The sequence below is a fragment of the Chroicocephalus ridibundus genome, chromosome 5 (assembly GCF_963924245.1).
Source record: "Chroicocephalus ridibundus chromosome 5, bChrRid1.1, whole genome shotgun sequence".
Classification (NCBI taxonomy): domain Eukaryota; kingdom Metazoa; phylum Chordata; class Aves; order Charadriiformes; family Laridae; genus Chroicocephalus; species Chroicocephalus ridibundus.
This window is the reverse complement of record NC_086288.1, coordinates 20,852,714-20,866,139: the sequence shown is the minus strand read 5'-3', so window position 1 is coordinate 20,866,139 and position 13,426 is coordinate 20,852,714. Positions and strand designations below refer to the sequence as shown.

Here is a 13,426-nt window from a genome sequence, read left to right as displayed (position 1 = left end):
ACCTTTTATGATTTCTAGGGATGTGGCACAGGAAAGGAGCAGGGCTCAGCAGGGAACAATCCCCTTCTGAACTGCTGGGCCTCCAAACACGATTCCCTAGGGAGGCAGCAGCACCTTTGTCCCAGTTCCCCACTGAACAGGATCCATTGCACAGGACAGACCCTGCTCTGACCTGGTGGCCTCCCGGGCCAGCCAGCAGCTGCCGAAGCAGAGCTCTAATGGTTTTGACTTCTCAGGAACTCAGATTCTGAATGATGTTGCCGTCCCTCTGGATCGTTGCATCTTGCCCAGATGCTTTGTGTCTGCTTCACTTGTATACTGTCAGCTCCTGCACCGTTTCCTCCCCTTTCCAAAAATCAAACAGAGCGCAGAAAAAAAACTGTTGCAAAAAATGGCCTCTCCCAGTTTTCTCTGCTTCTGGCAGTTTGATCCTCAGAGTTGGTCTGCAAGCACTACACCTCATGAAAATTAGAAGGCACAAGCCTCTTGCATCCAGCCAAACATGAGGCAGGCAGGTCAGTTACCCAGAGACGTCAGGTTAGAGAACAGTGCCAGAGGAGAGGAAGACACTTTTTAGTGATTGCTTTGTCAGTGTTAGGTTGATGGTTGGACTCAATGGACTGAAAGGTCCCTTCCCACCTAGACGATTCTATGACACCTTTGTCTCCAGCACAACAGGCAGTTGCTGTCGGCTCCCCGTGGGTACTCACCTGATGATTGCTCACCACACTCCCTGACTGACTACTCACTGCACTTCTCCAGCCCAAACAGTCCTAGCCCAGTCCAGCCCTGCTCCTGCAGTGAGCTCAGCCACAAGGAGAAGGGCCACACACCAGGTCTCTGACTCCACCTACCCAGCAAGATGTTTTTCTTATTTTTCCCCCCCTCACTTTCCCACCACCACTTGCATATACACTGCATAAGGAGGCCAGCTTTCATCTGCCTGCTGAATAGTGGCCAGACAGTTTTCAGCCAACACAAGCACACAAGTCTATCCCTCTGCATCAAAGGTAGGAGCCAAAGCCAACGGAAAACAAGGAGAGCCTTGCTATGGAGGCCTCTTGCGAGGAGGTCTGGCCACACTTGAATACCTGCCTCACTGCAGCTGAGTCCAACTGACTGCAGCAGGAGGAAGGAGCAGCTCAGGATGAAAATGATTGTCTATGACCACCGTTACAACTAATTGTTTCAGTTGATTATAGAGGTCCTATTTTCCACACCTACAGCCAAATACACTCTGGAAAGAAGTTATAACCTTATGGTGCTGGCCAAAAAAATATAAAAGGCAGAACCCCTTTTTATACCCTCAATCCCCTATAAAATACAGAGTTTCTGACACTTTCATAAGACATGTTGCCATTTCCAACCTGTGCTGTTACCCAACACCCATTCTTCAGTGCCCTGGTAGGGGCCCTGCCTGAAGGATCACCCAAAGAGAGCAACAGGCACCAAGCAGGAGCCCAGAACTGCTCTCCCTCCACCCCACGTGCTGCCAAGGCTCAGAGAACCTACTTCCAGTCTTTCTCATCAGGACCCGCTTTTGCTGCTCTGCCCAAGCACTTCTCTACGTAAGCGGCAATCCTTCTGCATCCCACCTCCTCCCCCTCCATTTATGAAGAACACGAAATAAGCCTCACCATCACCTTGTCTCACCCTGGCCTCCAGCTTCTCTCCAAGCTTTTGGGTGGCCAGGAGGGCACAGCGAGCTCGTATGACCACCCCAGTGCCCTGGACAGCAGCAAGTGCTGGTTAGAGCAGTGCAAACCCCTTCCAGGTGTCGCCTTCTCAAATGCCACCTAAGGGCCTGTGCAGAAGTCCCTTCACAGATCCAGCTGTGTGGCCATGATAGCAGACATCCTGTGAACTACTCCATACGCAGAGGGCAGGGTAGGAGCAGACAAACACTGCAACCCCCTTCCACTGACACAGTGGGATCCCACGGGCACAGACGGCATTACAGTGAGGCTGGGCTGGGGAGGATATGAAACGCTCAAAAATACAAAGTCAGCCAAAGAACAGAGCCAAACAGCCAGCCAAAGAAAGAGCCCAGTCAAAAAGAGCATCCCCCATTTGCCAATGCCAGGTTATTTTATTCTGAGCCGCTCGGAACACCATCTGAAAAGCCAGTGGACAAAAATGGGTTGAGAAAGATCCTCATTTCAATCTCCCTTCATAAATCCCCATCCTCCTTGTACTGAGGTCCCTGCACAAGAGGGATGGCACACAGGATTCCCGATGCCAGCATCTGAGAAACAGCCCTCCCCTCCCTTTCATATCAGCTTTGCTTTACTTAGCACAATAATTGTTAATGTTTCAGCTCTCCAGTGGGGCAGCACATTTTATTGTTAGCCTACATGGTAAAAATAAAATCTGATTGCAAGAAATTGCTTGGCTTCAATTATAACATCGGTATTAATTACAAGTGCAACTGTAATTGCAGGGAGGGAAGGCAGAGTGGCAGTGATGAGGGTGCATACTAAGTTCTGGTGGGCGAGCCGACATTTTCCAGCCCAGCCCTCCCAGGGAAGAGGCTTTTGCCTCCTTGACAGCAGTGGCAGCAATCCCAGACCAGCAAGTCTGCATGGCTCACGCTGCTCTGCCTGGTGGCATCTCCCGGAGAAGAGGCATCTGATCTGCTCCCAGCCCCTGGAGACCTCCTGTCATGCTGGCACAACTCTGATTGATGCTTTCCCTCCACTTGGAGCATAGTCCCACCCGACTCATCCACGGAAACTCCTCAGAGCCTGTATACTGCCACCCCCAACTCCACATGTAACCAAAGACAAAAAGCTTGAGCCACAAATCTCTGTTGCCTCCCCAGAGCCTGCCTGCAGCAGCTCAGGAGCTGGCAGGCCAGGGCTGGAGAAGGCATCTCACACTCCCATAGCCCTTGGCTGGGCTTCTGTGTGTTTGACACAGCCAGCTCTGGGGGTGCCAACAAACCTCCCCTGCTCTTTCCTTCATGGGATTGCTTGAGAGGGATTTTTCTCCCAATCCCCTGATGTCAGGGGGCAGCCTGGAAGCCAACAATCCCTGTCAAATTCAGTAGGAGCAGAGACAGGGATTTCTACCTTTGCTGGATTCAGCTCTCATCTCTGTCCTCATCACACAGGTCAAAGGGAAAGAGTATTTAAGGTTCTTCCGATTTGCCTGGAGCGTGGCTCAGAGCAGCCAAGGGGCCAGCAGCGCTTTGTGCTGGGTGAACACCCCAGTGTCTAAACAAGAACAGCTTCACTACTCATTCATCCTGCCCAACTGCAAGAACTCGTTGGGAATGCCTCACCACCTCCTGAGAACAACAGGACCAAAGGGCACCCAGAGCTCAGCATACATACACTCTGTGCCCACAGAGGCATTTTTTTTTTCCTCCATTCCTTTATCATGTTCACATGACATACAGCACACAAAACAGAGCACCATAATGCACTGGGGATGAAATCAAGATAGGGAACAAAAATATGTACTTACAGCTGAACATCGTGAAGTCCACAGACAAGACCTTAAAGAATCACCTCCAGTAATAGTTAGGAGTGAATGCTGGGGAAGGGAAAACATCTGAGAGGCAGGAGTGTCCTCTACAGTAGAACATCTCAGAGCAGGATCTGGAACAGGCCCAGGACCACTCATGGCTGTGCACTGCTAGGTGGAGGCCGTGTTTCCCAGCTCTGCAGTGGGCATAGAGCTCAAACCATTCCCAGATGCAAAAGGCTAGGGAACAGCATGTTACAGCTACCCCCAGCTCCAGGGCACATCGTTTCTGATGAGAGAAGTACTGTTTGAGAAAAGACTCTGTTCCCATCAGAGATGACAGGTGTTCAGTTCTTGATACTAGGGAGGAAGGAACAAGCCAAGAACTTGACTATTAAGAGAGGCAGCTATAAAACAACACTTTCAAATGGGGCAGGAGAGGAAAAGACAGTCCAAACCTGATGTGGAGATAAGCAGCGCTATTCCCCGGTGCTGATGTGCACCTCAGACTTGCAATTTCGATTCTGAAGGTCCACCTCTTCTCTACTCATCTAGTGGAACAGCCGCTGTCTTGAACAGCTGAAAGCACGGCAGAGCTAGGGGCTGAAGGACAACAAGGCTGGCCTCCTGTATGCCACATAAACCTCCCAGAGCTGCTCACTGCTCACGGCCAGGACTGTTCTGTGAGCTAGCAGATAGGAGATCTCTCCTGGGAGTAAGGCAAGGTAAGGTCCTTCTGTTCATTAAGCCACTTCCACCAAGGTGGCTGCAGACACCTCTGCAGAGGTATCTAAGAGGAAAGCATTTGCTACCTGTTTCCTGACCCAAAACCTTGCCTACAGAAATCATCTGAGTCTACCCACTTTGCAGGACTCGGAGGCTGCTCCTGCCAGAGTGGCAGCAGGAGTGACAGTAAGAGAAGTTGTTATGGTTTGAGAAAACCCATAACAATTTATTGTTGTTGAGACAATTATTCCATCACCCAATGGACCCCAACCCACCTGGGAAGGGGAATCGGGGAAAACAAGGAAACACAAGGGTTGAAATATAAATAGATTTAATAGGATAAGACTAAATAATTAACAATACTACTAAAGAACCAGTATTGTCCCCAATACTAATATAAAATATACGACTATACTCAGCCAATTCTATCAGTAGGAAGCTGTGTGCTCCCAGCAGCTGACAATGAATGTTGGACACTGCAGGCACAATGGCTTTGGGAGAAAGGGAAGGACTCACACTCTGGCACTGGGACAAGGAGTTCTCTGGACCGCCACCATCAAGGGAGATAGAAACTACGCAGCAAACTTTCTGCTTTATATTGAATGTAACATTCATGGTATGAAGTAATCCTCTTGGCCTGCCTGAGTCAAATATCCAGGCCTCACTCCTGACTCCTGCACCTGGCAAGTCTCGAAAACACTGAAACCTTAAATCCCACATAGCCTATAACATAAATATTTTAATGAATTCAGACACTAGAATCTTCCAAAAGTGGAGTTTTCCCGGCATTAGGAATTAGTCCTGTGTTGCTCAACCGAGGACAGGAGTTTTTATCAAATGTCTTCATTTCATGTCTACGAAACAGAGACAGTATTTCCCCTGTCCTCCATTTGCAGAGGTTCAGAGTGGAACTTCCTTGGAGCTAGGATTTTTTATTTTCAGACATCTGTGCAGAGTTTCTAATATTGCGTGTAGAAACGGTTAATGACTAAAACCAGTTAATAACCAAAAAGCCAGTAGATGGCACTCAAGAATATGCAAGACTTCTGAAATGTGCAAGACCAATAAAACTTGCATCTGCAGTGCAGGACAGCAACATAAGCCTGGTTACATAGACACACTCCCAGAAAGGCGGAGAAAGAGGTGATGATCTCAGTAACCCAAAGTGCTAAGACCACAACTGCTTTAATCTCTCTTCTAGAAGGGATCCAGGCAGCAGGATTTGGATCCCGTGCCTGGGAACAGCTTGCATTTTGGCAGGGATGCAGCTGGGCAGCACCACCGCTCCGTCTGCGCTCTCAGACAGCCAGCGCTCGAGCGCAGGGGAAAGCTGCGGGTAAGCATGGCAGGGAGCTCATCGCGGCTGAGCATGATCAATCTGGCATTCTCAAGAGCACTAAAACATCGCCTAAACACGGCTAAAACAACAGCAACAAGGCTCCCCTCCCACATGAGCACCATCAGAGCAAGGCCACCCTCCTCCCTGATCCCAGGCTCTGGCAGGGCATATCAGCGTGAGAACCGACATCCGCCTGGCTATCAGGCAGCTCGGCAAAACACATCCAGATGATTCAGGGCTTCTGGGTGGCAACGCCTGTGCTAGTTTTTAAAGTTGTTAGTACAACTTTACTCAGTAGCCTGAAAGAGAAGGTTTCAAAGCAGGTAAACAGTTTAATCTTTTGTGGGTTTTTCTATTTCCTATAATGCATTTGGCTACTTTAAGTGCTTCCTCACAAGCCCCCTGTGAAGGCTAAAAAGCACCTTTTTCCACACAAAATTTGAGACCCTTCCACATCACGTGATCCCCCAGAACGAAGTCTTTAAGAAAAAGAAGCTATCATGAGCCCATCAAAAAAACCTGTTAGTAGCAGAAACATGGGTCCCTGTAATGAAACATGCTGATAGTTTTCCCTGTACAGGGATTTCAGAGTTATTTTGCTTTGCTTTCCCAACCCAAAGAGATAACCTCGCTGGGACTGCAACAGGATGGAGCTGGCTGGAGCAAAGAGGTTCCAGGTTAAGAAGCATCATTTAATGGCACACTACAAACTTAGGGGATGAGCCATGCAGAGTTTCCTACCAAGTGGCCTGTGGAAGGAGGGGTAACATTTTCACCCCAAAAGAGGCTGTCGGCAAACCACAGCCACATCCATAGCCCCAGCTGGCCACAAGGATCCCTTTGTATGAGTTCATTCCTGGGGAACCTGCATGCCTGGTCTAGCCGGCAGATCCATCACACCATGGGGGGTTTCTGGCACCACTGACAACAAGGTGCTCCCACCCTGCTTTGGGTGCCGATGCAAGTCTGCAGGGAATTCCCTCCCCTTCAGACCTCTCTATTGGGGGTGCTAAGCACCAGAAGCCCAAAGCCCTGCAAAAGCCAGTGGACAAAGAGACCTAAAGGGGAAGGTCCATGTGCCAGCTCCCTAGGGCCTGGGCTGCACCATGTTTTGAGCTTCACAGGATGGACAGTAAACCCTGGCAAACCTGCCGGCTGTGCACAGCAAGCCTATTAGTGGGACTGGGGGCAGACAACACTCGAGGAATGTTTCCTCAACAGTTCCCACCCCTAATCCAAGGCTGGGCACCCAGAGTGCAGGGGTGCCCCAAAAGCAGCAGCTCTCAGCTATGAAACAGCACAGACACCGACAGCAAAGCACCAAAAAGGAGGAGGGAGCACGTATCGCAAGCTGCCCGGCTCCGGATCAGGAAGGAAAGGGGAAGGCAACAGGGTCTTCTCCACACACCCCTGCACCAAACCACGTATCAAGCTGGAAAAGAGCAAGGTGAGAGGGCTCCCAGTGAGCGCAGTGGGGACGGCAGAGCCGGGGATATATCAAAGGCACAGTGCCGGCAGCATCTGCTGGGACAGCTAACACGACTGTTCCATGGGCACAGCCCAGGCCTGCTCGATGCCTCGCACAAATCATCTCCTGCCCCTCAGGTCAAGGCAGTTGCCAGTTCATGGAAAATTTTGAGAAGAGTAATTTTATTGGTTTTGTTTACTTTGGACTGAAACCAAATTCCATGGAGGCACTGGGATGGCCCCAAAAGCCTATGTTTTAACCAGTTTAGCTGTACGTCCCTTGAAAGATAACCCAATTCCCAGTGCCCCCTGGTGAGGTGGCTGCAGCACCCAGAATGCTGTTTGGGATCCCTTGTGCAACTCCGGCTCCATGTGGGGTGCCGGAAGGTGTAACACTGGCCTCAAGTTGTTAGTTCGGGAGGTGATGAGAACAGGGGAGCACAGATAATCCTGAGTAAACAACCATCTGAGCCTTCACTTGGCAGCGTTTTTCCATTGTCTATTATGTACAGCTGGGTGAATGTCAATAAATTACCAATGGAAATGAGCCCTGCTGAGCAGGCAGTTTGGCTTGAACAGCTGTTTTCTAGGTGGCACAGTGGCATTTCAGCTCCGCTTAGCAAGCAGTGGTGAATCCGGGATTACCAACTGCCTTCGGGGGTGGGAAGGAGGAAAGCAAACCCGGCACAGACAAAGGAAAGCACCCAGGCTGAGAGCCCACTGAGAGGTGGATGTCTCAGGGGAGGAGAAAGCAAAAAGCCAAGCAGGCAGCGGTGAGTCATGGGAAGCTGCCCGCTTCCTGCCAGGCACCACGGAGGTCACAGCCAGCACTGGCGAGCCACTCTGCGCACACTTGCTCCTGCAGCTTACCCACGGGGGAGCAGCGGTGGGGAGCACAGGACAGAGCAATGCAAGAGCTTGCATAAGATCACTGGGAAGCTTCCCAAGTCTCAGGCAAGCTTGGGAAGGAAAAGAAAACCGTGGATGGATGCAACGAGGGCTGCAGCTCCTCCATCCGCACCCTTCAGTGTACACACATCTCTCCATTACCCGACACTACAACCTTACCCGCCACCCAACTTCTGTACCATGCCAGCCCTGCTCCAAAGGCTGGCTGGCAGCCACCACCTACAAAAAGGCAGTCTCGCAGCTGGTCTGCACATGGAAGGAGATGTGGAGAACTGTGGAGGGCAAGTGACACTTCCGATCAACACTTTTTCCTTTTGGCACAACTGTACTGGGTTGGCTCCTTCCAGAGTGAAGCAAGCTGGGCTTGTTAACTTAAGCAACAGCAACCATGCTTTTGTCTACCCTGAGACAGTCTCTCAGAGGGACCTTGGACACATGTCTCCAGCATGACAGCAAGCTACTTTTGTCTGACATATTCTGCAGGAGAAGGCAGGCCCTGCAGCCAGCTGTGAGAGCGGCACGCAGTGTCCAGCTGGCCAGGACAGCTGGAGCCAAGGCACTCACTCCCTGCTGCAGAGCCCCTGTAAAAGACACCCAGCAAACTCCCGTAAAAACTTTGTGGTCTGCTTTAGGGCGGCTGTTAAAAATAACGATGTCAAGAAACCGGAGGCTCTCGCTTTCAGAAAGAAAGGCATTACATTGCAAAGTCGTTGAGACTTGCTTATTATTTAGCATCTGTTTAATTTCAACTAGGAAAAAGTACCTTGGAGGATGGAGGGCTGAAATTGGTAATTCAATCCTTCAGCTCCACCCTTAGGGAGTTTTGTAATTAAGACACAGTGAAATCAGAGATGATTTCAAGTTGTCTCCTTGGAAAGGCAAAACAGACAAAAAGAAAGCCCACCTCTCCACACACTACAGGACCTAAAAGGGTTGAAAGCAGACCACAGGCTACATGTTCTGGCCACGCAGCTCCCACGGGGTCTCCTGGTCTCCCCAACCACCAAGCTATGGCCAAGGTAAACTATTAAATCAGCCTGAACACGACCAGGAACAGGGAGGGGAGAGGAGCAGCGCTCACAGAAGGAAACTAAGCAAAACACAACCACCCCCTAAACCTTTTCTGGTCATGAGTGAGCCAGGTAATGGTTTGTGCAAAACAGGCAGCCAGTCAAATGCCAGGTCCCCACTGGGGACCCAGAAGCAGTTTCCCAATTAAGAACTTGTCAGAGGATGGTAGCTGACTGAAGGGTTCATTTCCCAACTGCCAACAGGAATGATGGCTATTTCTAGGGGTTCAAGACAGACTGAATATCAAAAGCTGAAGAACAGATTTAGGAATTCCTCCAAGAGAAGAAATAAACCTGATTTCTAAAGCATTTGGCTGGGTCTTTTTGAGAGTCACCTCAACACTACTGATAGCAGCCTAAGAACCCAAACCCCCTGTCTGTGAGTTCCTTGCAGCGGAGACCCTTCTTTCTTCTATTTATATAAAAGAGTCCGAGGCCATTACATTCTCCATTCACTCAAAAGCTCCCCAAAGCAGGTCTTTTACCCAGGAAATTGCATCAGCTGTAAGCAGCATTCAAGTTTTTATCCTCTTGGCCACCCACATTTACATGACTCGATGCACAATTCTGCTCGGTGAAGGATGATGCTGACATCCACCATCTATTAGTCTCACAAACCCTGAGAAGCCTTGCACGATACTGCAGTGCTTCTATGTAGCTCTTCTCCCAGCATCATTCTTTTGTGGAGAAAAGAGGATCTCACTGCAGGATGGAAGTAAAAATGCTGTATTTCATATTTTCTTTCCCAAACTGAATCCTCAGCTTTTCACGGCCAGCAAGAAGACAGACGCAGCAAGCCACCTCACCTCGGAAAGCACAGCTGGGCTTATTTTCTCGCTGCCAGCGTCTTACAGCTCTTCCTTGACTTTTACATCTTCCCTAAAGAGAAGGTGCATCACCTTCCCCAAGAGACAAAGGACAGGGTGATTTTCTACTGCCAACCGGAGCAGGAAGATGTGGGTGTTCACAAAGTAACAAGAGGAAGCAGCAAAGGGAAGACAAACGCATTCCCTATCAGACTTTCAAACCGATCTATCAGCTGCTTGACTCTTTTTTTCTTTTCAACTGAAAAAAACCCGATAAACGTAACCGGAGGGAGAGTGCCTCCTGTTTCTACAGCAACCGAGGGCCCGGCGCGGCGCCGGCAATGGCATCCCGGGAGCGGCCGGGGGGGCGGGGGGCAGGGGAACAAAAGCGGCGGCGGCTGCGGGGCAGCGCGGGGTGTCCGCCCGGCCCACGCGCGACTCGCCACGCCAAACGCAACGACGCGGCTGCACGAATAAATAAACACGCAGAAAACAAGACGCCGCTTTTGCCTCCCACCCACCTACCCACCTCCCCACCGCCGGGGAAACCCTCCGCCCCTCCGCGGGCGGGGGCCGCGCCGGGGCCCGGTCCGCCGGGAAGCCCTCCCCTCGTCCCCCGCCCCACCTGTGGCGTGGCGCGGCTCGGCGCAGCCCCGCACCGGCCCCGCACTCACCCCAGAGGAGAGTGAGGAGCTGCGCCCGCGGCACCAGGCTGAGCGCGTAGACGGCGCCCAGGTGCAGCAGCCCCATCAGCACCACGTTGCGCCAGACGATGGCCTGCCCGCCGCCCGCCGCGGCCGCCTCGCCGCTCGCCGCCCGCCGGGACCCGGCCATCTCGCCGGCGGGGCGCTAGGGGCGGCGGCGGCCCCCGTGCAGCGCGGCCGGGCAGCGGTTAGGGGCGGCCGGGCCGCGCCGCCGCATCTGTTGCTGCCGCCGCCTCCATGGAGCTCCCGCGCCGCCGGCTGCGCCCCGCACCGCGGCGGGGGACGAGCCGGGAAGCGGGGGGGGGGGGGGGGGGGGGGGGGGGGGGGCGGCCGCCGGCCCTGCATAGCGACAGCCAATGGCGGCCGCGGTCCGCCCCGCCCCGCCCCCGGCACCGGCACCGCCGAGCGGCCGCCCCTCCTCGGGGCGCCCCAACGGCCGCTCGCGGCGGCGGCCCCAACGGGCGCTGGACCGCGCGCGCCTGCGGCCCTCTCCGCGCGGCCCCGGCGAAGGGAGGGCGCGGAGGATGCGGAGGGGCCGCGCCCGCGGGTGCGGGGCCCCCGTCCGCCCTGCCCGCGCCGCCTCAGGCGGCTGCCCTTGAGGAACGGCGGGCAGCTGTCCCGCAGCTCCCCCGGGGGCGTGAGGAGGGAAACGCTCCCCGGGGCAGGCCGGTTTGAAAGGCGTTTAATTCCGGAAGCCCGTGAAGCCGGAGTGAAAGAGCCACCGGCGGTAGGGAGGAGCAGATACTCGACGGCGAGTTAATGAAGTTTAGCTGGCCTGGGAGTAACAAGGTGGGCAGTGAAAACGAGAAAAAAAAAAAAAGAAAAAAAGACAGCAAGGCTTTTTCTCAGCAGGGCGTACCCAAATGAAGAGCCTGCCGCACTTGTTGTTTACTCCATCCCCCCACGGCTGGCACGTTGCCGTGTTCGGATGTGGTTTAGATGTGGTTTCCTGGGGATGCTGCTCCCCCCGTGCCGCCGCGGCCTCCCGCTGCAAGCCGCTGTGGGAGAGGAGGGACCCGGCATCGCTTGGGGTGCCGGAGTGGGGTTCGTTAATGGCGAGTTCACCCGTGTCAGGAGGGTGACCCAGATACACGGAGGAGCGCCGGCAGAAAGTGGTTCACTGTTACCAGCGAGGCGCTTCACCTGCTGCGGAGCAGGGAACGTCTTGCACAAGCAGCCTGTGGAGGGCTTAAGTCATTAGGTGATAAAATGTTTGTCTGGGATGCGTTTTGTTTAGATTTGAATGTTCCCGGGAGGACAGGAGGGAAGGAGGCAGTGGCACCGGCGTGTTGGCAGCCCTCCGCCCTGGCTGGGGCCAGCTCCTCCGTGATTTACAGCCCGCGATGTCTTTGCATTGCTGCGCCAGGACCGCAGAAGGGGGTGATTTAACTTGCGCTGTGCTCTCCTCCTCCCACTCCCTCCTGGTGCCCAAGGGCAATTGTTAGGCTGAGGTCAAGTGTACCTGCTACCAATTTAATATGGGCTACTCGCTTTCCTTTTAGGGCTCTGCCACGTGGTGTTGGGGACAGGCAGGAGGGAGGACTCCATCCTTGAATGACTTTTCCATCTCTCAGTGTCTGAGAGGGGAAAGAAGCCCCCATCCCTGACACACCGGCTGCTCCCCGGCTGCTGCTGGGCACACTGCGCTGCGGGTGACCCTCGGGCTTACAGGAGCAAACTGCACAGCTCAAGCTCACCCCCGCACACTGCGGCTCGCACAGGTACACTGCCCTGAGTGTCTGATGGAGGAAGGTAAGGTCTCAGGGTGAGTGAAACAGGAGTGCTACCAGGCAGCAAGGAAATATGGAGACCGGGGAGCATGACCCTTTGGAAAGGCAGGATGAAAGCACTCAGCCTGACCCGGCTTCTGCAGGCTATTAAAGCATGGCATAGGACAGATGTTAGTCTTGTCCATCCACACAGATGCCAGTGGCGCTGAAACCTAGCAGCTGCCTTCCACAAACATTCCTGCCACCCTGGCCAGAGGCAAACACGCCGGGAAACTGCTTCATGAGATTTCCGACTAATCTGCAACACTGATGAATGCATCTGTGAAGGCTCCCTCTGCCACCAGTGTGCCTTAGTGCGATGCTACCCGTGCACACAATGCTGTAAGTTTCATATCCTACTTTTATCCCCAGTCACAGCAGTTTGTTTACACAGAAACCAACACAGCATAGAAAGCAGCTGAACAAAGATGACACGACAACTGCTCTGTTGTGGCCGGATGTTCTCTGGGTGCGGGGACTGCTGATGCTTAGGGTGACACTGTTGGGTACCTTCTGTGAAGGAAAAGGCCTCAGGCCCCTGTCCTGGCAAAGCTGGTCGCAAAGTGCAGCGGCAAAGCTGGTCGCAAAGTGCAGCAGCAAAACTGGAAAGGGGACATCGTCCTGTACCCAGCCCACCTGGGACCAGAGGGTTCCTTACTGCTCATGGGGTTGCTGGTCCTGGCGGAGGGGGAAGATGAAGATGAAGGCCAAGCCAGACCAAAGGCACCCCTTTGAGAGTGTCATTGCACAGCGTCATTCCTCACACGTGGAGCCCATCGCTGTTCCTCTGAAATCGCCACTCAGGCAGCAGCGCTTCAGTGGCAGCGTCAGCGTTTGTCCCAAGACCGCTGCAGTGGCTGTGGGCAGCAGCACATTTTGGGAGGTGATGCTGTGAAAACATCTCTCTTTTAAAAAGCTAACTGGCTGTGTAGGTCATGATGTCAGGACTACATGCCACAGACAGAGATCTGGACTGCTGGGCTAAGATCTTGCTAGTACCCAGAGATGCAAAGAAAAGACTTTGCAAATCTGACTCCTGTTTCCCTTGGTAAAAAATAACATTGGAAAACATTCAGTGAGCCAGAATCGCCTGGAGGATAAACCTGAGGAGCTGCAACCAAACCAGCAACAAACGCGAAAGGAGATTTTTCTCAGTAAACTCTCCAGG

At 53.1% G+C, this 13,426-nt stretch overlaps 1 protein-coding gene across 1 annotated transcript in view; it reads right to left on the bottom strand.

Annotated features, from left to right (window-relative positions):
- Window positions 1-10,777, bottom strand: part of SCD5 (stearoyl-CoA desaturase 5) — a 35,237-nt gene extending 24,460 nt beyond the window's left edge. The window contains exon 1 of the mRNA XM_063335988.1: window positions 10,460-10,777. Coding sequence (XP_063192058.1) covers window positions 10,460-10,619 — 160 coding nt within the window. The 5' untranslated portion in view covers window positions 10,620-10,777. The remainder of the gene's footprint in view (window positions 1-10,459) is intronic.
- Window positions 10,778-13,426: the final 2,649 nt, after the last annotated feature.